Below are 27,507 nucleotides of genomic sequence, written 5' to 3'. Positions count from 1 at the left end.
CACCTTAAATCACAAATCAGAGACACTGCAAAGAAAATATTTCCAGGAACACACGAAAACGTTCAACTCATCACATATTTTGTTCTGATATATGGAGTAAAAATATGAGATTGTATGAATATTTACCTAAAACAGACCTAAGAATCCAGTCTCTATATATTACGTGGGCTTAGTGCTTTTCTCTTTGCTCAAATGCTACAAACATGAGCTGCATAGTTCTGCAGTTACACTGTGAGGAATACAGAGAACATTTATACTGTTGGACAAACCTAAAAACTGTCATCCATCCTCCAATTGTAAAATTATACATCGAAAATAAAGAGACTTTACAGAATTCTGTGTCACACAGAGGTGCAGAAATATCACACATTTTACTTCAACAGTTTAACAAGTAAAAGTGATCAAAATGTAAAAAACAAGTGCAAGTATTTTAATTTTTTTTAAACTTTAATTGCTATTTTAGACAAAACACATGATTTAATAAAAAAAACAAAAACAGAACGCAGTGTTTGTTTAAAAAGGTTTGTGTGAGCAGACGACAGCAGATGAGTCCAACACCGGGAGAATCCCTCATCGACACATTTATTTTGCATTCAAACCAACAAATGCACAGATCCACTCAGTTCTCACATCAGGTACAAAAAGTGATTAAATCTCTAAAAACCTGACGAGATACTGATCAAAATTACAACAATAAAAACACAGAGCCCACAGGAGGGAGGTGTGAACATCGTCCATTAGTGGAACAAACATCACAAACACACACACACCTGTGGCACAACGAACTCGATCATTCTGGAGGTTGTGGCGTCCACATGAGGGCAGCCGGGCTGAGAGACGGCCCGTGGAGCAGCGGAGGGGGGACGGGGAGCAGTGTCGGGTAGGGACGAGGTGGGGTGGGGCAGACGGGGAGGGGTCTTCAGACAGTTGGAAGGCATTAGGGTGTAGGACAGGGACTTGTCAGATGCAGCTGTTGCTGTGGCTAATTGATAGTTTGTATTGCACCCTGATGGGAGACGGCAGTCACAAGCCAATGCTGAGAGGGATTATGTCAAATTAAAAAGAAAAAAAAAAATACTGCAAAAAAAAAAGAAGAAGAAATAATAAAAAAAAAAAATAACAAAACAAACATTTACTAAACACGTTAAAGAAACAAAATCCATTGCACTTCTCTACCTTGTGGGCACCTCCTGCCCAGTCAATCATTATATATTCTGTTTTGGTCTTGAAAGAACTCACATGTGTGACATATGTATGTATGACATATAAAAAAAAAAAAAAATCGGAATGTTGCTCTACGAGGTTAACATACAGAGCTATAAAATATATCCTAAGTTGCACATGTATAAAAGCATTCAGACTTGTTCCCACTGTCTCCGCATGGACTCCCGTCTCCGTAAAGTCACCTCGCACTTAGTCACGTGATTAGTAAGAAGTACTTGGCTGTGCAGGAGGTCACACAGCAATATGCTCATAATACTCCATGAGATACTGAAGACTACACTATTCAGATTAGCGATACAGACGCGGCGCGGCACACCGATATGTAACTACTGCAGATAAGACAAGGCTTTGGACTACGCACTCACGAAGTCGTTCGCTGTTACCGAGTCAAAAGGAGAAGCACACTTGACAGCCATACAGTACTTCTCAGTGGAAAGAACATGGAGCATGCCCACCCAGACACCCTACAAAGTAACTAGTGGAGACGTTAAACATATCTACAGACAACCTAGACTCCACTCTGTGTGTGTGTGTGTGTGTGTGTGTGTGTGTGTGTGTGTGTGTGTGTGTGTGTGTGTGTGTGTGTGTGTGTGTGTGTGTGTGTGCGCGCGTGTGTGTGTGTAGATTTGTTGTGTTAGTGTCCAATGATGACGTCCCAAATGCCACTGATTAACTCACAACGGCACAGACAGTAGTAAACAAGATTTCCATTCTTGGCAAAGTTCAATGATTTTTCTTGACACACTGCTTCACACCGGGTGGGTTTGAAGGTACCTCTCCTCCGGAGGCCGTCGCTCGTGCACACTCTTCCGCTTTGAAAATAATGAGGCCGCAGTGAAGGGAGGATAACATACAATACACATCTCAAAGAGCGAGGGGTTTTCCTCTTGTGTACTTGTTAGTGTCTTTGCGTGGCTGTGTGTGTGTGTGTGTGTGTGTGTGTGCGCGCGGGATGTGGTGGTTCGTGAACCGCTCAAGTCTCTTAGCATTAGCAGTGTTAGCATCATATCCTGGCAGGCTCTGTGTCTTTGTCCTCCAGCAGGCTAATGAACTGACCGAAGCTCTCCTTCACGGCCTCCATGTTGTCGGTGGTGCTGCCCTCCAGGATCCAGCGCTTCCCTCGGGCCAGGGGCTCCAGCTCAAAGTACTTCTTTATCTGAGGTCACAAGAACAGTGCAGGTGAGTTTAAACCGGTCAGTCACCGCAGACTCTCAGAAATGATCATATTTAGTATTTCAGGAAGAATAACAGCTCTGGTTTTCGGTTCATTTGTGTGAATAAAATCATTAAAAAAAAAAAAAAAAAATCAGATGTTTTGTTTTCCTGCAGGTCATCTTCACTCAAACTTGCTGTTTTAGACACTCGTCTGAAACTTTGTGCTATTTATGGTGAACAGTCTGCTTGTTTTGATCCGAAACAAACATCCCACCAGGTGAATCCGGTTATAAAGCCTCCCTTAAACACATGGTACTAAGCCGGCAATATTACCTTGTGCTTTAGTAATGTGTAGGATAGAAAACTGGTAAGACCTTCTTTTTTCCGATGACTATCACATCAGCTGAGCCACTTCGGAGTGAGAAGCAGGTCTAATTTTGCAGCTCTGTCTCGAGCAAAGTGTAAATTAATAAATAAAATAAACAAAGTTAGACTGAATAAATGAAACAAAGCAGCCCTTTTATCTGAGAAGTATGCGGTTTGTTGGCTTGGCGCTGCTCTTTGTAACAGTCGATTATAAAGTTCATATGTTGGCTTTTGGCAGCTCTTGACAGTGGGGGTGCGGTGAGGTTTGGGGGAGAACCAGAACCAGCTGTTACGTAAAAACAAATCTCAACAGAGGGAAACAATGCCTTAGACCTCCACTGACGGTACTGCAGGTTGTTAGGGTTTCTGACATTTTCAAGTTGAGAGTAATGGAAGCATTTTTTTTTTTTTTGCCCGATGTGAGCTAAGCTCAGCCATCTCCTCCTGTTTGTCTGACAGCCAGTGGAGAATGTGAAAAGACAAATAAGTTCTGTCAGCAGCTCGGAGATAAAATTCAAATGCTACTAATGTCGCAGATGCAATTAAAGTACAATTTCCCCTCTTATTAACCTATTTAGTCATGTTGGCTGCGTTTGTGATGGTTTAAAGGAACGTTTCTATCACTTTCTTTCAGTAATCACAAGAATCTGGTTGTTCACATTGAGGGTTTGTCAAATGACAGGCTGGAAAGTACCTCTGCTGTGAAGCCATTTAAGACATTTCACGACACGCAATAGCAATTATGATTTGAATTCCTACTTTTTAGAGTTCAGATAGCATTTCTGCATTTTCATGCAAATGCTGAACAAAGACTGATGACTGCAGACGACCACAGTGTTCTGAATAGGGCAAGAAAACAAACAGATTTGTGAGCCCAGTAAACAGCAGAATCCACACGGATGGCCGTCACACAGTCAAATGACTTTTCAACTTCAAGTGAAATTGCTTCTGTCTAGACCGTGCTGGGCTGTCTCACTGTGCCATGGTGTGTGGCATGAAGAGGATGGAGAGGAGGAGGGGGGTGGTGTATTCTTTGTGTCTGCTCAAACCCAGCCAGCCATGCCAGCGAGTGGGAGAATGAGTGCCGTCTCTGCCCCCCTGAGCTGAGTCTCTGTCCGGGTGTAATGTGAGTTTAATGACAGATTAAGTCACCTCAGCCGGCGTTTGGCTCAGAGGCCTGGCTAGAAAGCCGAGTGGACCCAAACAGTGTTAACAAATCTGTCTGGGTAACTTGAGCTGCCCTAGTCCAGGCTCTAGCCCCAGACCTAGACTGCAGACGATGCGGCTGGCTGCCTGTCTGGCTGGCTGGCTTACTTGTCTGCCTGTAGCCAAGGCCCTCTTCTGGAAGACTTTGGCCCCTGCACTGGCAGACAGTCAAAAGGCCAGAAGTGACCTCTGTGCAAGTGCAGACAGGCTCAAGCTTCTCTCACTTCCCCTCCTTGTCTTGTGGGCCAACAAAACACACCCAGGGGCATCTCGCAGTGTGGCAATGCCTTCTTTAGCACTATGCAACAGACAACTGATCTCACCAACGACACCAGATGGCCCGTGAAGTTTTTAGTGCAGCCTTACAGTTGTGCGCTCATTATAACACCAATAGTAGTCTGTGATACCAAAGAATCAACCCAATTTGCTTAATAGCCAGCTGATACGAACACCTTCATCCGGGCCACGTTTCATTGACAGGCCACGTCCAATCCAGAGATTTTAATCACACAACAGACGGACTGGATATGCTGCCAAAAATACTGTCTCAGTGTTACATGACTTAAGGAACCCCATGACAGCCGGGTGCATCCACAGTGACAGTCAACAGCGCGGCCCAAACCAGTTTCTCTGAGATTAAGTCCTCCTAAGCACACTTATGCTTGCTTAAGGAATTGCGTGAGGCAGTGGGATGGGTAAGCCACACAAGACATCGGTTGCCAGATGGCTCCTAGGATGACCACTGGGTCACCCAGTCTAGCTTCTTCTAGGTCATACAGACCGGGGGCCTCGCCTTGTGCATGGGAGAAAGCGGCTTATACATGCATAAGGGTGTCAAAAAAAAAATCTTGAATCACTTGTGTCTGTGTCAGCTGCATTCCTGCTGCTGGAATCCAGTAATGTTAGCCACCGGTCTACACTGTTACAGGGAGAGGCAGACAGCTCCAGTGAGGAGAGGTCTTTGGCAGCAGCCCTGAATAGTTAGTGACTTCTGGGACTGACTTGTCATGCAGAGCGGATAGTTTAATGACGGCGAAAGTGCATCGGTTGGATTTTATATTTAATTGTGTAATTTAAGTGAAGTGTAATTTGCAATCTGGCAAACTATACAGTGGTGAAATCCTGTTTTCACCTCGTAAATATGAAAAGACATTCAAATTATGCAGGAGGTCCATTCAGAGGTCAGTTGACCAATTCAATTATATATCGATTGATGATGGAGAATATAAGTTTGTGTTAAAATATGCTACTGATTTAATCACTGAAGGAGGGAGAGGTGTGGGACAGGTTGGGGAATTGTATAAAGGTACATTCCTTAGTTTATTTGTGGGACAGAAACTAAAATAAACTTGGCCAAAAATGTCTAGCTTCCTCTAGAAATAATTTTTACGACAGAAATCTTAAATTGTTGATTAAAAGAAACAATTCAGAAATTACTTTTTGGAAAATGAGTCTGGAGAAGAAGTCACTTCATTAAAGATGGATGATGTTAGGTTTGATCATTTGTGACCCCGTGTCTGCAGGGAGTGGCTCTGCAGCTAGTCAGCTATAAGCTTAAGCTCCAATGCTGGCAAGCTTACTTCAGGCTCTATAAGACAGCGGATGGGCATGCATGGCACGTGCATCCAGCTGATCGCTATGCCAGATTATTACATGTGATGGTCACTGCTGGCATCAAGTCAAATCAAGAGGATATCCTGGCAGAATAAAAAGAGCTTTGACGGCTGTCTGCTGCCAGCACAGCTCTGCTCTGGCCTCCTGACCAACTAAGCAAACCCTGGAAGCAGACAGAGGGTAAAAAAAAAGGAGTGAGAGGACAAGAGATGCCTGAGGTGAAGATCAAGCCATGGAGGTACATGATGTTGCCTACTGAGAATATATGTGAGAAAAAAACCTGACAAATTTACAGGATATCCTCTGATCTGCAGTTGTCTTCAACTTTATAAATGTGGATTTAAAGTGGAAATCAGATGGTATTGTGCTATAATGCCTATATTCTTAACTTATAAATTTGTACTGAAACAAAAACAAATAAAAAAACGAGTCTTAAAATCATTATTTTTTTTCCGTAAATGTTATTCAGACCGAGATTTTTGCTTCTATTTATGTTCATAGGAAGAACTTCAGTTGCTCCCAGCATGAACTATGCAACAGGTCTTCAACCGCACAGACAAAATCTAACAGGCTTACTCGTACTCACATTCACACCTATCGGCTGTTCAGACTCTGTGCTTCTCTGTCAGGCTGCCCACAGGCCACACTATTTATTTATACTTGGGATCAAGATTTAACCTGTTGATTGTTGCCCCAGCAGCACCGTAAAAATGGTGAGAAACCCTTTATTCTTAAAATTCTACATGTATCAGTAAAAAAATATTGTAGAGAGAAACTGACTTTGTGCAAACAATGTGACAGACTGAGGCAGCTAATAAACACCAGTAACTGGTATGCAGCCCAGTATGACCCACCTTTGTCGCAGTGTTTCAACACTGATTTATTAACTTCAAAACCAAAGTCATTTCTCATGGAGCATTCTCATTATTTTATCGGTGCCCTGCGCAGTATGTTTCCTACAGTCATTTCTGCAGTCAAGTTTGTGGCGAGTAATTCATGTTAAGTGCCTTCTGGAAAGTGCAGTGGCAGAGGTCCAAAGCAACAGCGTAACATTAACATGCCATGTTCAGGATCTTTCTGATAAAAAGACTTACTATGGTTCAATGGTTTTGCGCTATGTACACATTATTTGGGAAATCTAAAGTCGGTTCTAGCATTCTTGCAGAGGTTAACAGCAAAGCCAGATGGAGCAGATCCTGGTTTGTTGGATACACTCCGACAGCAGATAAGTATCGTAAAAGAAAGTTAAATGACCTATGCTGTCAGCTCTCAATTTCTCATCCAGGCCAAGTTATTTTGTCGGGTCTGGCTCCTGCAGTTGCCTCAGGTTCCAAAAGTCTGAGAAAAATATCAAAACTAAATTGAATAATATCAAATAATACTAATAATCTCTTCCTATTTAAGTAATACGATCATAAAAGGAAGAGAAGGAAATGTTCACTTGAGAAGATTTTGCCCTTCAGCCATGTTTAAAAAAGCCAAAACCTAAAGAGAAGCTGATAAAAAAAAGACCTAGTCAAACAGATAAGTTATCCTTCATACATGGCTTTCCTGCAGGCAACTCAAAACTCTGCGAAGCAAGGAGGGCTTCACTCAATAAACTCATTGGAGAGCCAATGAGTTCAGCCTAGAGGTTTTCATTTGGAAAAACTTCAGCAGGGGACAGTTTAAAAAAAAAAATAACATCCTTTGTTCAAAGGTTACTTCAGAGCATGTGTGCATAAAGTGACCTATGGAGAAGGCAGCAGAAAGTGGTAAACACACATCTTTTTATATTGTATATTTACAGTATATAAAGGCACTGGAATATTTAATATAATATAATGCATCTTGAAATAACTGTGCCTCATAAAACGGAGGATATGGCCTCCAATGCCCTTGTCGAAATAAATATGCACCATGACCGCGTGTCTATCAAGCGTCACTGTCAGATGTCAAAACCTCACCACACGAGTACGCTTTATAACTGGAGAAGGAAGCATTAGGGGGTCTCTGAACCAGGGAAAGTGGCATACTCAAATATCCAAGACAATCAATTACACCATCCCTTGACATGTTGGCCCCTGTGAAGATATCAGTCACTTGGAAAGTGGCCCACACTGGCGACTGCATTGAAATGGGAGGGTAATGTGAGATCCACTCACCATATAATAGATATGGCTTTGTTTGCTTTTCCGGCTTACCTAAAGAGCCTTAAAGACATGAGAAAGCCTGGAGGTCCCCAAGAGAGGAACACTTAGGAAGCCTGTGAAAAAACAAACATTGCACCACAAACTGTGGGAGGTGTCAAATGAAACAGTCCACTGGCCAGTAAGTAAAGCCTAAAGCCTATTTAAGCAAGGCTGTAACACCTTCGGTAATGGACCCGTGGTTTTGCATCCGAGGGGATTACTGTCTGGACCTTACCCAAGGTAGATAATGACCTAATCACCTGTTCAGTGAAAGTATTTGCTGCAGGTGTGGCACATCGCAGTACGACTTTTGTTTCCAGATTACATGAAGTACTTCGGGACCACACCAAGACTACAGAGGGCTCAGCATTAAGCCCGTTTCAAACCCTGGTCCATCCATAACTGCAACGAATCAAATACAGTACGTACACTTGCACTATCCCTAAATAGAAGCAAAAAAGCAAATGCAGAACAAAGATGTATCTAGACGTTTGAAAACTCACCAAGGGCCTGATTCACTAAGATCTCAAATAAAGGGTACTAAATAACAGGGTACAGTTTTTTCCAAAACGAACAAAACTCTTTATAGAAGATTATCAGCGAAGAAGTCCATACAAAAACAAAAATACACAAAAAGGCTTAATAATAAAACGTCTCCAATTAAAAGGAGGGACGGTGGATGAGATCCTCGAACAAACACTGATCAGCAGGTCCAGATCTTTCTGTGATGAGCATGTGGCTTTTCATTCAGTGTCTCGCGAGTGCTCGTGAACCTGATGAAGCTACCTGTGAATTCTGCGGGACAAATTCAGCACCTGTGACGGCACACCTGAATAATGTGACTGGGTGGGATATCCAAGCAGCGATAAGCTGGAACAACCCGGAGGCAGGACAATGCTGAGTCATAAGAAGTTTTTTTTAATTGCTGGTATTTCGTGGCTCCTCCTTGTTGTTGGCTGTCAATCATCATTCAGTTCATTCAATAACTCAGAAATGTCATCGCTGGACAAACAATATGTCTGAATAATATTTCCCTCTGTCATCTCAAAATTTTCTTTCTTCTTTAGTTTCTCTGCGTCTCCTTCTCACAACAATAAGAGCAGTCGTCTCTCCGGATTTGCGCACCTGATTAATACGTTCCTTTCAGTCGTACTAAAATACACAACAATCACTTCTCCTGTTTCTACTTTCAGGTTTAGTAAATATCGCTGCGGGTGCTAAATTTTTCTATTTGCATTTCCATTCAGGCAAACACGCAAAAGGGACAACGTGTGTTAAATTGCACATTTGAAAGATGCAATCCTCACTGCAGGTCGTTGGTAAATCTGCTTGGACGTTTTTTTTGCGGGTGGTTTGGAGTTTGCACAAGATTTTACACACGCAAACCTTTAGTAAATCAGGCCTCAACAGTAAAAACAAAACAAAAAAAATTACAAGGACTATAAAACTAAAGTCTGAACATGAAGGGAAGGATTGGGAAAAACAAAGATGTGGACATTCAATTAGTTCTTTCATTTGCTGTGGAAACAATCCAGGCTTCGCCGGCACGTTAAAGCGTTGAGGCCAGCTTGGACCCAATCCAGAGTTGTAGAATTGTTGGAACAGGGATTCTGCCGGCAACAAATTAAGATTGAAGTCCCAATGTCATAGTGCAAAACCTGAGCAGCCTTTTAGATTTACTGTCCTGTTCCACTGAGGTGAGACGATAGGTTGTCCCTTGGGCTCGGCTCAGAGCAGGTTCAAAGTGATTCACTTGCAGTACACTTTTCTTCAAAGCCAACTGACCACTGCCAGATCAGAGCCATCCTCAGAGGTGCAGTAAATCTAGGATGCACAGGGGATATTCTTACAGACTCTTTCAGTATGTTCCTTGGAACAATGCTATTGCATTTGGGATCTTACACAGTGATAATGTTCTTTCCATATAGGCAGGCATTCTGAAAATATATCTAAAAGATGTGCATGAGAAGATTCCCATTTGGACAATGAGCAGGTAGATCTTCTTCTTTTTCTTTTTTTTTTTACTTTGTTTTTACAAGGACAGAGGCATTTATTTTTTATTTTTCTTGCAGCAGGTCAGATGACTTCCAAAGACTCTGGCTGCCACATGGGTAAATGATCCTTGCCTCAGGTCGGGTAGTGGTGACAGCAGATGTAGTGTCTTTCTGCAGCATACACACTCAACCACACTCAAAAACTATCTTGGATTATGATTATTTTCATCAGAACACAGAGAAATCATACTGTGATGATGTGATCTTTTTGAGTTTTTATTCTACAAATTTTAGTTTTTCAAAGTAAGAATTTTGAGTAAGCCGTTATCAAAAAGAAAAGAAACAAGTTACACTGAAACACAGTTTTTTTTTGTGCTTTGAACATCACTGTGATTGTTCTGTTTGATAAATAGTATATATTTCTATTTGGCACCCAGCTCTCCAATGGAACAGGCTTGGTACCGACGAGTGACTGGACCCTCAGAATTGGGCACACCTAATGCTCTGAGTTTCTGTGACCATAACGTCTCAAACTACATTTCTCTTTGGGTGACAGATATCAAGCACTGAGGGTTTGAAACCCGCCTTAACATGAATGGTATTTTCTATTGAGTGCGGGTTGGGGGCAAAGGGGAAGGAAAACATCCGCCCTCTTGTGCAGGCTGGAAAATAATTGGCAGGTTCAGTAGCTGGAACATGGCCCCTTCACCAGGGGTTGACCTGTAGGATACTAAGAGAAAGTCTGTGAGGGCAAAATATCTCAGATGTGTGTGCAGCGGGGGAGTTGGGCTGCCCATGTTTGCCTTGCCTTATTACAGATTTACAGTAACTTAATTTATTAAAGGCCAAGAGCTCCCTGACAAGGAACATCTGGTCTATGGGACTAAAACGGGTGAGCTGGCGTCCTGCCCGTGCTCCCTGCTGCAGGGGCCAATGTGCCAGCATCTTCCCCCCAGCCCGCCCTTTCTCTCCTCTTCTTGTGAAGAGAGCTGCCTGGCTGTAGCAGCCCACACAGAGGGCCCTCAAAGCCCAGGAGGTCTGTCACAAGCCACCCCTCCTCCTCCTCCTCCTCCAGGACCCCCGAGTGGGACCCTCCACCCCTTTCACTCGGAGGCCCCCCTTTCACGCTGCAGTCCTGACAGTTGACCAGCTTGAAAGCTGCAGCAGGCCCCCGCTTTAGCACACAGCACGCGGCATTACAATCAAAGTGCTCCCCTTCTGCAAAAGATTTAAACCATGCGTCAAGTTGGAGTCTGCACACACACTCGCACACAGCCACCCTCTCTCACATGGACATACACTCATATGCTAAGAGACCATCATATTTGAAATTCAAGGTTCCTGGGCTTTCTTACTTTTTATGCCTTGCAAACTTTTTCATATTCGTAATCATGACCACATATTCACGTTGTTACTTTATGTGTCGGTGCATGTGTACATGTTTGTGTGTGATCTATAAATTAATTAGTTTTTTCTTTTTTACAACCAAATGGCAGACAAATGGGACAAAGGACTAATCAGAAAACAAAGGATGTAATGAATCCAAGGCTTGCTTGTTCAAAACACACATTCCACAGCGTGCACTCCACATCAGTTGCCAGTAACTTTTACTAATCCTGGTGTACATTACTCAACAAAGCTGAAATTTGTAAAATCAACACATTGGTGATGCATCTGTGTGTACACACAGTTACAGTGCTCTCTGGGCTGAGTGAGATTTAACGCAGTTTAGGAAATATGATTATTTTTATGCGCAATTAATTCCTTCTGAGAGAACTGCTTCTGCCTGGTTTCCATCACTGCCAGCAATCAGGAGTGTACAGTCAACAACAGCAGCCACAGCCTCACAACATTTTCATACCAAAACTGCCAAGAATGGAAGCTGCCCCATGTCCAATGTATAAACTCAATAAAGGCCATTAATGTTGAGATATTTAAGAAGTAAAAAACAAACATCAGTAGAGCCTAGATGTAAATTCTCCACGAGTTTCAAATTTGTGCAAAGCCCATCAGACTTTGAGAAAAAAAAAATCTGTCATTTGGAGTTGTGAAAAGGGCACATTTCAATGGATGAAAAACTCCATGGAAGAGAACCCCCAGAGATTCCCAGCGTTTGATCCATGTGAGTCAGCAATGGAACCTGGGGGTCAAATCACATGCTGAATAGGCTTTTCGGAAGTCTTGTCCTGGCTAGTGGCGGCTGGTCGTCCGACCCTGCTTGACCAGCAGACAATGGGAGGGCCATTGACTACAATTGGGACGGGGGCAGTTCTTTTCCTTCAGTGGAAAGTCCGGTCCTGAATAGGGTCTGGCTGGCTGAATTGCGTTCCACACCAATTTTGAGAGCGAGGACCCACCAGGGTCAGGGTTCAGCAGCATTTGACACGGGCTATGGGAAAAGGCGAGCACAGTGCCCGCACAAACCTGACGACTGCCCTCTCACCCACGGTGCCCCTTAACCTCCCAGAGGGATGGACCACCAGCCCAGTGATGACACGATGAAAAAGGCTGTATGGGTGGGAAAAGGAGAGAAAGCTGAGATGAAGGTGGGCGGGAGGGCTGCATAAGCGGGATAGACAAAGATGTAAGAGAGATAAACCATCAAAGAAACAAGAAGTTTCTAAGTAACTTCACATATTGCGCTTCCAAGGTCTAGCACAAATTCTCCAGAGGGTAATCAATGTGCTGCCTGACTGGTTTTCCAACCCTCGGCTCCCAAGGTGGGATGGATGAAGCACTGGGTACACGTCCCTGAGATCTCTCCTGGCATCCAGAGTCTGGACTCCTTTTTTGTAATCATTCACACTCACACACTACACATGAAAACAGAGGTGAATAGGCGCTACGGAAACATATGTTACAGCACCCCTCGAAGGTGCTCTCTGTTTGTCAAAGACTCAGATACATTTACTAGCTAAAACATCTGGACTCACTACTCTTCTCTTCTTAGTAGTGCAGTTGGATGTGGGGCCACCTAGCAAGACTGCAGGGAAATACAGAGTGAGGGATTCATCGGGCAAACATTTTTTGACTGTACTTTGTTTTCAAAAGCACTTTCTGATCATCACTGCCAGGACCGACAACTATCCCGCCACTCTCTTTCCAGGAACTGTAAGAGGTTATGATAACCAATCAGGAGTCAGGAACTTTGCTCCACATGCAAAATGCAAAGGTGGTGCTCACTCTCCTGTTATCACCAACTCCAAATTCTGCTGTCCTGTTTGAGAGGGAAACAACTTTGCGTCAATAATCTCACTTTATGACAAAACTTGGAGCATCACATGTTACTCGGACTGAAACTCGATGAGAAGTGATGAATCCCAAAGTTATAGAAATAATCCAAAGCAGTAAACCCGACAGGATCTGTTGGGCGCAAACATCTTTAAAACGTCTCAGCATGAAGTTAAGTTATCAAATGAAGAGCAATGACAAGATAACATGTAATACAGGATTTAAAAAGCTGAATCTGGCATTTAGAGACAGCTTAATTGTACGAGTTTAATGTTCTGCTGGAAAATCAAGCTGTCAACGCTGCGTTTTACCAGAGAGGATAAAGTCATCTAACTGCACATGGCGGGGCCACCGGCTGGCTGGAGGCACCTCTTAAAAACCTATCAGGCTCTGCTTTACATGGAATGTCACACTTCGGGGTGCCATACAGTACACCTAATCAACTGACAAGAGGGGAGCTGAAAGCACCCTCACAAACTATACAGATCTGGTGCAGCTTGTGCAAACTGTTTGCAAACATTTCTGCGTGAGATACAAATTTTCTTCTCTATGAATGTTTCAGAAAATAATATCACAGTGTTTTCAGTGCTATTAAAACATGAAAGTGTCAGCCGACTCGTACTGTAGGTTTCACAACCAAATAATTTGTTTGTGCACTGTAAAATAGCATGAACCACAATAATGACAAGCATGGGTGAAGTAAATCACTTTGTTGCTATCGGCATCCAAAATAGGAAGTTAAAAATTACCCATAAAAGTGAACATCAAAAGAATAACAGGCAGCAGAGAGGGGGAGTTCACTCTGGAACTGGCACTTGTGTTTTATATATGTGGAGGAGAGCGTGCCCTTATTTAAAACTCCAACACCTTCTAAATGAAAAAGAGGCAGTGGACAGATTTATCTTGGTTATAGAACACTGACATATTTTATGTAAATACTCATAAATAATCATTTTCATTGAAGTAAAAGATGCTATTACACATCGTATGTTATTGTAGTAATTAACCCTCATTGTGTCAGTTCATTTTATTACAGTGAAAGAAAACCTATTTAATGCTGTCAACATGTCCAGAGCCAAGTTGAGCTTGACTGTCACTACATTGCTCCACTGTGGTCAATATGTTTATATAATGTGACCACAGAGCCATTTTGCACTTGGCTAGAAATGAGCCCTCAGCAAGGGCACCTGCTCCTCATCCATTTTTCCACTGTAGCCAGCAACTCACAAGAGTGGGGTTGGAGAGGGGAGTTGGGGGTGGGGAGGGCTGGTCGCTGACCGGCTTCAGTCTAGACGGCTCAATACGCAGTTGACTTTTTAAACCCGCTTGTCTGGAAAAAGAGCAGACGTGAGGTAAGAGGGGGGTGAGCTGCAGCAGAGAGGTGGCGGTGGTGCATTTTGGCTGCCATAGGACTCGCTAGGAGCAAGCGGAGAGAGAGAGAGAGAGAGGGGGGGGGGGGGGGGGGGCGGGGGATGAGAGGAAAAAGGGATTGAGAGGAAGAGAGAGACAGTGAAAGAGAGAAACAGACAGAGGGGCAGAGAGAGAGCAAGAAACGCTATCAGAGAGAGAGCTATCAGAGTCACTGACTGTGGCTCTATTGTCAAGGTCAGTGAGCCGCGGAGTAAAAAGTCACGCCACCTGACTCACTCCCCCCTCCGCCTGTCTGCTTTCCTGCTGTTCATCCGCTGTCCTCCCGTTCAGTACCTCCATCAGTCTCATCTGCACACTCAGCATACAGAGAGGAAATCTGATCTGAGTGACTGCAGATATATTCTATAATGACAGTGTCAGTATAGGAGAGGTATTTTCTCCTTTTGTAGTTTAACAGCACAGGCAAAAATAGTCCAAAACAACCCCACAGCTGCATATGATGTCGTTCAACATCTGAATGCTTCCCTTCCTCTTATGAAATAGACGCTCGATACTCCAAATCTATGGTAGTCTCTCTGCTGACGCTGTGTTGCACCAGACATTTTTATGCAACAGCTGGACCTTTAAAGTTTAGAGCGCATTCGTCTTCATTTGGCCCCGCAAAGAAAAGTTTTATTGGGAAATTAGTCGAATTCAGAAAGAACGTCTGTTTGAAATGCTGACTGCACTCGAGTCGCAGTTTTCATTAGCTCCAATCTTTGGCAGTCTGGCTGATAAAAATCATTTGACACTGCACAATGATCTCATCTTTACAAGACTGGCAATGAGCCCTTTTGGAATTTCTCTTAATTATTATTCTGCAGAGAGAAGAAGAAAGATGAAATTGGCTCACTTTTACTTTTGCAACATAACTTAACTCTCTTAAGGCAGAAGCAAACCACTGAAGAATACGGACATCTGCTGAATGATTTGACAGGGCTGCAGAAATTTGTTGTCGATTGTCTGTGATTAAATCGAGATGAAAAGACTAAGGTCATAGCTCACACACTGCCCTTCTGGTGATTAAGCACTGACCGCAGCTTATTCCGGCGATGAGGTATGTGAAAAAACAAAGGGCAAGCCGACGCAATAGTGACATGCTGTTTGGTGTTAAACATAGCATCACTTTTGTCGTGAGCATCAGTGTTTACAGACGAGCTGAGTTGAGCAAACATGCCCCCCTCCAGGCCTCTTAATATCACCAGCCCTTCCTTTCCTTAAAAAAAAAAAAAAAAAAAAAAAAAAAACAGCCTGTGACAATCAAAAACAAGCTGAGAGAGGAGAGAAAACACCCGTTAAGGTCCATCACGACTTGTATCATCACCTCCGTCAATGAACAGACATCTGACATCATCATATACAATAACATCACACACACTTGTGACTGGATGGAAGTTTTCCTTTTCAAAGAATGTGTCAGAGAAGTGTGAAAACAATGATGGGGAGGGACAGAGGTTAATTGTTTTTTATGAAACGTGCTTTTGCTCAGTTTCTGACCTCAAGTCGTTTTGTTTCATTGTCTGTGTTTGACCTTCAAAGACCTCAAATTATGATTCCTCACTTCTAACAGAGCACATTTAAACTGCATTCTGCAAAGTGCAGTGCAAATCCTTATAGCTTTACTTTTCAAATGACTAACATTTTCCAAAAAGAGATTTTTTTAAGACCTTAATTTTGGAGCTTAATAACAATGTGTTTGTTTTTGTGTGACTGGATACATTTTATTGTGTCTCATCCCTATTTTTATTTCCTTTAAAGGTCTCTTTTGCAAAATAATCTTTCAATTTGAGCTCGTAGGAAAGAACTTTTTTGCTATTGCCAATAAGAGACAGATGATATGATGAACTCAATCGCCCCCCCCAAAGGTCAAAGAAAGCTGGTACTGGCAGCATTTGAGCACTCCTGTTAAAAAAAAACAGAGAGGAAGACTTGTAATAAAAATACATCAAAAACTCCACAAACATTATTTAACATTCTTATTTGTGACTGAAGTACAACTTTCACCCTGATGATTATTCTAAATGAGCTGGCAATAATTAGACATTTCCACTCAGTAATGACGCAAGTGCAAGGTATTGTAAGGGTGATCTTAACAAGTTAGTTAGAGCCATTTGGTAACTGAGTTGCTCACACTGTGTTGTTTCCTTCTCAAGGTTCATTGATTGGCCCTTACCTGTGCCTCATCTTCTGGACAGCCAATCAGCAGCCACTGGGGAATTTAGAGCCACCAGCGTCACAGGCTACAATGACACACACACACACACCATGTGCCAGACGTTTGACGAAAGTTTCAGACACTGGGCGCCACATGAGTCACTGAGCACAGCCACCACCCAATGTGTGCCAAGACCTGCCAGTTCACCATGTGCAAAATGTGACAGAAGACAGTGGTTGACTAGCCACTTCCGTCTTGGACTATTCCCAACACAGTTTGATCAAAAGTTATCATCTCACTTTTTGCCATTTTAAGAGACAGTGATGGACACTGAAATTATAATTACTGTCACGGGCACATGACAAATCCAAAATCTATGAGATTCCTTTTGGACAACACGGGTCTAGCAAATTTGGCCACATGGTGCCACCTTGTTCTGAGCACGAGAACACCTCCACACACCCCTTCTATGTTGATAGAAAACTTAATTTGGCCTGCCTTATGTTTCCTTTTCAACATATTCACACTTGTAACTTAATTGTATATTAATGTAACTTCTAGGAGGCAGACTGAAGCAGAATTCAGGTTTTGTTAGATTAAGTGACCTGTTCTAATTAATTTTGAGAGCCTGAAGGTTTAGAAATTCCTTTAATTCCATGGTTACCACAACAAGATATAAATGCTGCCTGGCCTTGTGTGAGACTCAATGATGAGTTATCTTGAAAGCCTCAGTTTTAACAAATTATCTGTTTTGATAATAACAATCATTAGGAACCCTCTGACATTCAGATCACATTAATGTACTGTATACTGAAGGTGCAAAGAGAGTAAGGCAAGATTCAGCATGTACTGAGCTCCATAGATTGTGGAGGGCAGGACTTGCAGCAACGCATTACTTACTTGGCAATGCAACACGCTGCATGCATGCTGAGATTACGTACAGACTAATTAATGGCTAAAAGCAAGTAATCAATTGAATGTAACATTTAAGAAGCCATCTGGATGTCTACCACCTGCCGAGGGTGAGTAAGAACATTATGTGGCTCAGAAAGAGATGCGTCATATTTCAAACTAACTAACTTTGTCCATTACTACAATAATTAAAGTGCATTTTTGTTCAATCAACTAATCAAGCCTTATTTCTAGCTACAAATTAATTTAACATCTCTGTATGAATTTATTCATTATCATCTATGCTTGTCTAGACTTTCAATCATGATCTCTATTTATGTGGAGAATGAGATACACTGTATTAATGTGATGCATTTAGACAAATTTTTAATCAGACAAATGCAAATGCACTGTTATAATAAAATAAAAAAAAACTCTGTATTTCCATAACAGCTTGTAATAAAAGGTCCAAAGAGGGTTTCCATCTGCTGCCTCCCCTGATAAAAGAGGGAGAGTTATCAATCTTTTGGGAATACTTTGACTCAATCAAATATGAAAATGCATCCACAGACAGAATAAAAAAAACCAACATATTATCTAAAGACGTTTGTGTCATTCTGCTTTTTATGATTCATAAATAGAAACACAAATGGCCATGCAAAGAAAAAAGTCTGAGGACTATAGTGAGGATTTGGGAATTGGAAATATGACTTTACTTTAGAGACTTAAGAGAACTGATCAATATGTTTCAGGCAGAGCACAGTTCACTGGCCATAAAGAATATCTTTGACAGAGCTCAAACGGGTACACAGAGCCAAGTCTGTGTTTTCTTTGAGCGAGCGGTGAAGGGGGACATGTGACGTGTGTGTGTGAGCGATCGCACAGGCAGAGAGAGACAAACAGTCCACTACCCATTAAATAAAATGGGAGACTCACAATAAAGCAGGAACAACAATAAAACCTCTTATTTGATGTTACAATTTCTGGTTAATAAAACCAAAGGCCAATATTGGAACCGATGTAGTACAGCGTATTTCTTCAGATCTATGAATCATCACACCACAAGCCTTCAGTATCCATAGCTTTGTTTTTCTATGTCTCAGTTTCTAAGAAACTGTGGGGTTTCCCTGACCTGGGGCGAGAACACGGATCTAAAACATAAACTAAACCAAATAAATACAACTTATATAATTAAAACAACGTTTTTAAACATGCCTCTACGGGTTGTTTAGTTGTTGTTTCTTTTGTGCGGACTAGACAAAAAAAATGTGGTTGGTGGTTGTTTTGTCCAGGAGTGGTATACCTGCACCTGATTGTAATTAACTTTTATTAACATGCTTGGCCAAGTTTGGGTCACACAAACGGAAACAAATGTGATGGAGTGCTGCAGAGTCAGGATTCTGTCACATTACCATAAATATGTGAAAAGCATGGGTGGCAAACATTGCATGGAGGCAGCACATGGCAAGAGAGAAAATGAGCCAGGTGTGAGTGTTCCAGTGATTCAGATACTTGGTGTGATTGTTCCCTACTTGCATGCAGAATTCACATTCAGATTTCTATTTCTTTTCTGAATAAATACTGTCAAAGTGTTAAAACACTCAGTTCATAGTGAAATGCACAGAGCCTGTATTAAGCAACTGTGCTGTTTTGGTGAGCCCATTGGACCTCTGTAAGATTGTGATGTCACAAACTCATGCTGATGCCATATGTCAGCAGTCAGTCTGTTGCAGAGGTAGCAAGCTGCAAGATTGAAGAAAATCTGTATTTGGCCTGGGCACAGAAAAGGGTCAGCCAATCAGAGGAGAGGATCATTGATATCAATGCACTGTAAAGACACAGACACAAAACAGTCTGTTGTTGGGAGATGTAAAACTATACTGAGATGGTTTTTGGTGCTTAAATCCCCAAAATACCTTCTTATGATATTCTTATGGAACAGCTAAACTAACCGTAAATGACACACCTTAAAGATGTTTTCAGTGACAAATCCTTCACTCTTACAGTCAGTTCATTAAACGTACAGCATTTCTATCGAGTGACTTACAACATTAATCAGCATTCACGAGGGTAATGAAAAGCCTCCGAGAAGAGCAGAGGTTATCAGTTGAGGGTAACTGTATATATTGCTGTCAAACATTTACAGTGTCTAATTCCTAAATCCGCAGCAGAGGTGAGAGCCTTTAGAAAGGAGTTCTTCTCAAGTTTTATCAGCAAATGAACTCGGACTGATTAAGTGGAGCCTTCATCACGGGGAGTGAATTAGAGCATTTTGGATGAGAGAAGTAAAAGTCAAATCAAAGCGGAGTTTGCTGAGTGGGCATTGTTGTGGGACTTGAAACTGTTCCAAAACCTGGCAGTGGATTATTTATTTGTCCAAAGAACAGTTCGTTTTTATTGTCTGCCTGCTTTTTCACAGCTTTCATCTTTCCTTATTGTACAGATCAGTTGGACTGCACAGAAGCACTGCAGGGCTATCACCTGCAACTTTTTGACAGGTACAAACACTGCTGAAAATATATATGGCTCAGAAAAACACTTTGTGGGGAAGTGACTCCACTCGAGGTGTGAACATAACTGTTTGGTGTCAAGCAAACAATAAGGGCTCTCAATACCCATGCATCACTTCTAAAGGCCTCAATTACAAGAGACTATTACAAAGCTTCCGTTAAGCACGCAGTTGTCCGGATGTATACAGATTTCAGCAATAATTGTGAGAGATGAAATGCCATCCTCTCTATTGTCTATTCCACAGGTGAAAAACACACTCCATCCTTCCACAGGCTAGGATTACCAAAGCAAAAAAGGAAACAATATCATAAATGTTGTGTAGCAGAAAGCCCCTTCTGTTCAACAGATGCTAAAGGAGTATTTTCAATCAAAGAGGAAGAAGGACAAAGCTTTTAATATCTTGCTCCATACATTGAAAAACAAAAGATTTCTAGCACTTTCCCAGAATAGCAGCAGAAGACATATATCCTGTTTGTATATGTGCATCCGCATCAGTAGAAAGCAGAGCTACCACAGGCTTTGTCTAGAGGCTACGAGACTGCTGCTTCTCAAACACCCAAAATCAGTTGGTTCCCCTCCAGACAGCGAGCGCCCGAGACGATTTAGCAGAAACACGGTGTTCAGAGAGGATGTCAGCGCTGACGACTGGTCACGGCGCAGAGTGCAGACATTAAGCAGACTCCCCGTGAGCTAGCCCACGTAGGGTCATTCTGGTCATATCACATCAGAGACATTTAACATTTCATCATTAGCCCCCATTAGGTCTTAGGGGGCTTAGTCATTTCCCTAGACATTTTGTTCATTCCCTCACAATCCCTGGTTAAACCTGAGGGGCAGTGACTCCACTTCCAGACTGACATTACGCGCTATGTGTAAGCAGAATGCATGCAGGGATCTAACGTTTTGTAATTTGGTGTTACATAAACAGATAAAGTGAAATAACCTATTTTTTCTTTCAAATATAAAAAAGTTAACTGTTTTTATGTGGCCGCATCCAAAACTGCCTCCACTCTGCAAAGCAACACCAAAAACGAGCCATACCACCAGCCCACAAGTCCTTCATGGTATAATGCAACATGGCACATGCTTTAAACCGATGCTCACATATCCACAATGATAAAAAAAAATGAATAGGTGGCCCTGCAAATCTGGTACATGCCGGTGGTACACAGACAAATACATGCTATGCCCACAGTTTAAGAGGCAAATTGACAACAATTACCACCACCCACTTGGGGACTGGAAAGAGTAATGTTCTGTGTGGGAAACGAGAAAGATTTTCTTTTATATTTGCACTTAGTAACAGGACAAATAGTACACTGGGCATGACAAAACACGCAGTACCAAAAACCCCACATCATTGGAATTGTGTGTCTGATGTACACTACAGTGGCTCAGCCATACTTTGATCACACTTTAGGTGAGATTATGTAAAATAAAGTTAACCTTAAAATTTCACATAATAGTTCTAACAACCCTGCAAACGCACCACTGGCAATAGTTGCACAGCAAGTTAACTGTGTATCGTAGTTCACCAATAACTAAAGTGAGCAGGGTCTAGCCAGTGGCAATAATAACCCTGTAATTACTTTGAATGGGTTAAAAAAAAAAAAAAGAGTCACACATGAAGTGCAGTTTTTGTGGGTCTGTAGGACAACATTTGACCTAATTTATATTATTCAGTCATAAAAGCCTAGTCATTTTTTCATCAGCATCAAAGCCAATTTTAGTTTGTTTTTTTCCAACAAAGGAAAAGATATTGTACAACACAATGTAACTTGTGTGTACTAGCTACAATGTTTTGAGTACATACGGACATGGTCGCTGAACGAATTATTCCTTAGACTCGTAATTTTTCTCTTTCAGTGTAAAAAACATCAATCTAGACAAAGGGGTGGATCACAGCGTTTGGTGTGTGTATAGGTACACAAGGGGATAAAACACATTGTCATAACTTGGCTGCTTTTCCGCAACTCTTTTTGTTGAGTTCGAAGGTGTTTGCATATAAGAGCAGCACTGGGTTCAGGTGTAGGCCCCCAGGCTCATGCTAATCCCGCTTGAAGTGCCAGTCCCATTAGACCTTGTAATCAGGAATGTGCTGCAAAGCAGGTGTGTTAATAATGCTTATTAAACAAACGCCCGTTTACTGCTGTCTGCTTTGGATACCTGATGTTTGTATGATGTCATGACAGACATGGGATGGGAGGGAGAGGGAAAGAGGTAAGGTTAGCGAGGAGTATTTTCACAGACTGGCGAGTCCAGACAGAGAGGCAGAGCAAAAATAGCTCAAGGGGCAAACAAGGTAACCTTTTTCAAAAGACGCTTCAGGGGGTGTCTGCCAAGTCCCACACAATACTGTCTGCAGTCAATGTCTGTGTTGCAGTTGTATTGCACTGCAGGACAAAATATCTTAAAAAGTCTGGGTGCATCCTCTTAAGGCAGATCAAATCCACCGACACAGTCCAAAGCGGCTCATCTGAAAGCCAAAAATGCATCACCGCATCTTCCTGGCAAAACATTTCCATTTTTGCCCGGAGATTGTGACGTTGTTAAGACCCTTACATGTGGAATTACCTGTGAATCCACATTGGCCTAACAATTAAGCCTACCTCGGTCTTCTGCTTCCCCTTAAAGGAAAACAATTGAAGGGCAGAATGCAACAACGTCGCCATAATTTGTGCGCGCAAAAGGATTATAAAACAACAAAAAAATTACAAGTACAGCATGAAACATTGCTTTGCTGCCTTAATACCACCTTATTACTACACTCATGAGTAATGCATTAATGTGCAGAACCAAACCTTTTTCAAACATTTAGCTGAACTGTGGCATCACAGGCACTCAATCTTAGTCATTACAGAGGAAATACTTCAAAGTGGCTTGAAAATTATTTCTAAACTCTGTCATTGTAGATCGTTAACCACAACATTTACTTCACTTATAGTACTTTATCATACTCTTTGCAAGCGCTGTCTGTTTTTTCTGATGTTTGGGCATATTTTATCAGCTGTAATAATACACATGTCAATATAGTCATGGCATAGACATGTCATGGCATTATAATGCACATATAGAAGAATGCAGACCCTGCACTCCCTGCTGGTGCCCTGGATTAAGCCCATAAGCACATAAACATGTTGCACTGAGGTCATGGACATCTCCTGTGTACATGACATCATGACCACGGAATAAGCCATGAACACCTAGGATGCGGCTATAATCAGATGTCCTACATGGTAACCGTTGACCAGAATAAGGCCCAGAGAATAACACTTCCCAGTTTACTTGAAAGATGAGCATATCCCTGCTATAGCATCCCCATTATTCACAAGGGTGGGGGTAGGTAAGTGTGTGTGTGTGTGTGTGTGCGTGTGTGTGTGTGTGTGTGTGTGTGTGTGTGTGTGTGTGTGTGTGCGTGCGTGCGTGCGTGCGTGTGTGTGTGGGCAACAAGTCTGGACATATCCATGCCAGCCGGGACATCCCCATTAAAGGGGCCACTTGGTTCTAAAAGTGGAGAGAGATGGAGCGTGGAGATCAAATGGCAGGTTGTTTACAATGTGTGTGCCCACTAACGGAGATAAGAACTTCTCAGAAAAGAAAGCAGGTGATATTTGGCCTTACTTGGACACTAAAATCAGTGGAAGAAAAGATCAAGTCAGATAAGAAAGCAAGGCTGTTCCCCTATATGTTGGTCCATTTTAATTGATAAATGAATTTAATTTATATCTGCGTTGATCAAAAAGTATGCACCTGGACATTCAAAAAACAAATGGATAAAGGCCAGAAATAACTGAAGTGAATGATGTATGGAAACAAGAGTGTTGAATTTAAGTGCTACAAAGGGACTGGCCACACCTTCTCTTTGTGTCCTAAGGCCAGAGTGCATCCTCTGTGAGTTTCCTGATGTGCTCAGGCCTCATTCATGGGTAATGTACCAGACAGAGTAGATTACACCCCTTTCTTCATTCTCTCTGCTCAGCCGAAGAAGCCCTCCCTGCCCAGACCTTTTTGCCCACTTTCTCTGTTGTCCTGTTTATGAAGTTGACAGCAACGCCACTAGAATTTGGAAAGTTGTACAAAGTTGACAAAAAGCAAATATGTCCATAAGATGTTAATTTTTTTTTATTTTTTTTTAAAGAAACAATAAGCAAACTGACCTTCCTTGAATTAAACTTTAAACTTTTGGTGAGTGCAATCTGCTCATTTGTTCTTCTTCAATAACTTCTGCCCACTTTTCCTCAATCTGGCAGCAGGGATTGTTTGAAGTGATGTTACCACCGGATCTCAGAGACTGAGTGATTGCTATCAGCAACTTGTGTTTTCTTAAGTTCTTCAAGAGCAATCTAAAGAGCTCCACATTGGTTCTGCACTATGAGAAGTGCTGGGACCCTATGCAGCGTTTACATACACTCACTCATCCATCTCTCACAACGGTGATGGAGGAGTGTTGGGCAATGAGGCATTCACATCGAGTCCATGGCCTATTTGTCTCCAATGAGCAGTGGCTGCTTGAATGCAAATAGCTGAAAAAATATATTCATTACTTGTTTCTTGGCTCAAGTAAAAAATACTACTACTACTTTATAAAAAATAATAATAAAAAAAACATTTTCAGGGTTTAACGTATATCAGAATGTGCAATGAGAGCGGGTTTTAATGATGTCATCGTTTTCAAAATATTTGACCGATGAAATAAACATGGGAAAGATTGATGTATAACGAGATGTGCTCTCAGCTTCTTGTATTTACAAAAAATAAGTTTATGAAGAAACATACAAGACTGTGGAAAGAAAGAGGAGCTTGAACTACTTTGGAAGCAATAATAGTCCGGTATGGAAAACAACAACTATGACATATTTTGTACAGTTTCCTGGTGATTCCATCCAAAGACGGGCTTCAGTGCCCTTAAACAATACAAGATGGACTGAGGAAGCAACCTGTGTAAACACACTGATAAAGGCTCTTTCCAACTGCCTGCACAGATAGATAAAACCACTCAGTTTCACCTTTAGATAAAAAATGACATTGCAATTCCTTATTTAATGTTTTTCAAACTAATGTTTGCCTACACACCTGTCTGAGTTGCACTGCAGTAATGACGAGACACTTTGCTGTGTGCAGCCGCTTAGTTAGCAATACCGTGTCTGTGAAGTGTTTTGGGGATAACATCTGTATATTCTAGCAACAGAAAATAACCTGGGTTTCATTGTCTGTAAAACATCTAGAAATGTATCACATTTGGATCCATAAAGAAAACTCTTGTAGGCATTTTATGCTCCCTTTCTATAAGTTGACATATTTGGAGCATAAATGCCTCAAGAAGGAAACAATTCAGGAGTTCAACAGTACTTTCTCGAATGAAAAAAAAATTACTCAATCTCTAAATTAAATTGTGTTTCAAGAACAATGTTGTATGGACCGTACATTTAAATCTAACGAAAACATTAAAAACACCACCATTGTCTCATTAATACATAATGTATATCTGTTGGAAGTTCAACCAATCATTCACTGCAGTGGGATGCACTCAACAGCAATCTAAATCTTCCAATAAAATCAAGCTTGATTGAAGCATTTACAGTATAATAGGTTAACCATCACAAAGCTGCACGGATGGTCAATTCTCAGGACCCTTTACCGCTGACTTAGACATTGGCACTGTCATATACTCAAGCAGACACAGCGAAAGAAAGCAAAAGAAATAGAAGAGCTGGCATAGGAGTAAGGTCCACAGGTTTGGCATCCACTGGGGCTGGCAGAAACATAGCTAAAGATGGCTGAGTGCATTCCCAGCCCCGGCAGAACAAATGGAGCTGTTGTTTGGGTTCAGAGGAGCTGGCCCTCAGAGAAGGACACGGCAGGAGGGAAGTGGAGGGGTGGGCAGGCCAGACAGGGACAGACGAGGACACAGGAGCAGGGTGGCAGGGTTTCAGAGTTGCATGGCTCACACCACCCACATCAGCTCCCAACAAACAGCATCAAACTGTTCCCAGAGGGGAAAGTTTGTGAAGAAAGAAAAAAAAGGGGTCAAACTAGATGGAAGTCACAACTTAAACACAAAAGCTACAGTATTGTATATGAGCTATGTAATTTGCAAAAACTCTTGGGATGTATAACAAATACAATGAGAAAACATGTCATGACATGCTTCATTTTCTTTGCATTTAAGGTGTATCGCTGCTGCTGTAACATCAAAGGCTTTTCTGTCGCTGCAATAAATGACTGTAAAGGTCTTTTGGTGAGTCAATTGACTTAAAGATGTGGTGAAGTTAAGACATTATTCAGCCTTAAATTAATACTACCATTGCATTTTTCTGTCTTCTTTTGCTCTCAGCACTTTGGGAGGGTAATCCAGATCACAGGAAGCTGAGGAGGACTGTCTCATGTGGCACAGACAGCCCGGGGATTCATCTGTCATCTGGTTCGATTAAAACACAAGTCGACCTGGACTTACACGTAACACGGCCCAACGTAGCACGCGCTACACACACAGTGACAGTAAGGCCCTGAAATGTGTGTGGCAGTGACTTCGGAGAGAAACCCTGATGCTCGCTGACTTTACGTGGTAGTTTAGGATGGAAGAAGTTGTCTGTCAGCTGCTCTGATTCTTCATGGACTGTTTGGTCCAAACTCAAAGTAATAAAGTAATTAGTCATTAAAATATCAGGTTTTTTTTTATTGTTCACATCCTATGGGCTGTAAAGAATACGTTGCTTTTTTGTGAGAAGTACATTTTCCAAGCAAAACCACAACAACCCAGTGATTCTGTTACTCTCTGCAGCTTATTGTTATCTGACTGAAGTGTTTAAACCCATGGTGGACTAAAAAGGATGCAATGGGGACAGTAGCCGGGGGACACTCCAGTGATTTAATTTGTTTCCCTTTATAAGAATTCAAGTAACGCTGCAGACAAAACGACATATAAAAAAAAGGCATGTCTCATTTCACCTTGTCCATTCTTCATGTTCACAACAACACTTCCCAGTTCAACTTTTTTCTATGGGCTGCATGAAAACTGAGGAATGATCACTGCAAGCACAGAATGCAGACAACAAAACAAATAAATAACGTATAAACACATGCGTTGGGTTGAATCAATGATTATACAAATAGCATAACCAGACACAGATCGCATTTTAGTCCCATGGACGTGTGGGGTCCGTGTGTACTGGCCAAATGAAAACATAAAACACATGCAAGTAGACCACACTGAAATGATCTCTAAATATATCAACATTTTAAATTATCACTAATCAAAACGGCCCATTCAGCAACTGGAAATGATATGAGAATGGGTTAATGGCATACAGATTGAGTAGGTGGAAAAAGCAGTAGTCTGCATGGTTCAGTAACCCCTTCAGCACGATATGTTATCGCACTTGAAGAATGTTGGAGATAATGCTGCAGCTTTGATCATATAGAGGAAGGCTTGTGGTGCTCAAGACACCTGGCTTCTGGCAGCATGAAATTGAAAGCTTTCTTTTTTTACTAAAAGCACATTTGTTGAAAGGGAGCAAACAGGGGTTGCTGCACACTGGTTAGGCCTCAACTCAGGATTCTGTCAGTCAAATCAGATTTG

General features: G+C 41.9%; 1 protein-coding gene and 1 long non-coding RNA gene across 3 annotated transcripts in view; one reads left to right on the top strand and one right to left on the bottom strand.

Annotated features, from left to right (window-relative positions):
- Nucleotides 1-428: 428 nt before the first annotated feature.
- The window catches only part of LOC138215817 (ADP-ribosylation factor-like protein 15), a 96,604-nt gene continuing 69,525 nt past the window's right edge, over nt 429-27,507 (bottom strand). For both annotated transcript variants that reach the window (XM_069178231.1, XM_069178230.1), the window contains exon 5: nt 429-2,380. In XM_069178231.1, coding sequence (XP_069034332.1) covers nt 2,228-2,380 — 153 coding nt within the window. In that variant the 3' untranslated portion in view covers nt 429-2,227. The remainder of the gene's footprint in view (nt 2,381-27,507) is intronic.
- LOC138215818 (uncharacterized) lies at nt 2,381-26,305 on the top strand. Its single transcript, XR_011179761.1, has 3 exons — nt 2,381-2,403; nt 19,861-19,915; nt 26,263-26,305. It is a non-coding gene; the product is annotated as an uncharacterized lncRNA (long non-coding RNA).

This window comes from Embiotoca jacksoni, unplaced genomic scaffold (assembly GCF_022577435.1).
Source record: "Embiotoca jacksoni isolate LCO1_2020_lvr unplaced genomic scaffold, fEmbJac1.0.p SCAF_8, whole genome shotgun sequence".
Lineage (NCBI taxonomy): Eukaryota > Metazoa > Chordata > Actinopteri > Embiotocidae > Embiotoca > Embiotoca jacksoni.
The sequence above is the reverse complement of the archived record's forward strand: the minus strand, read 5'-3'. Positions and strand labels throughout refer to the sequence as shown.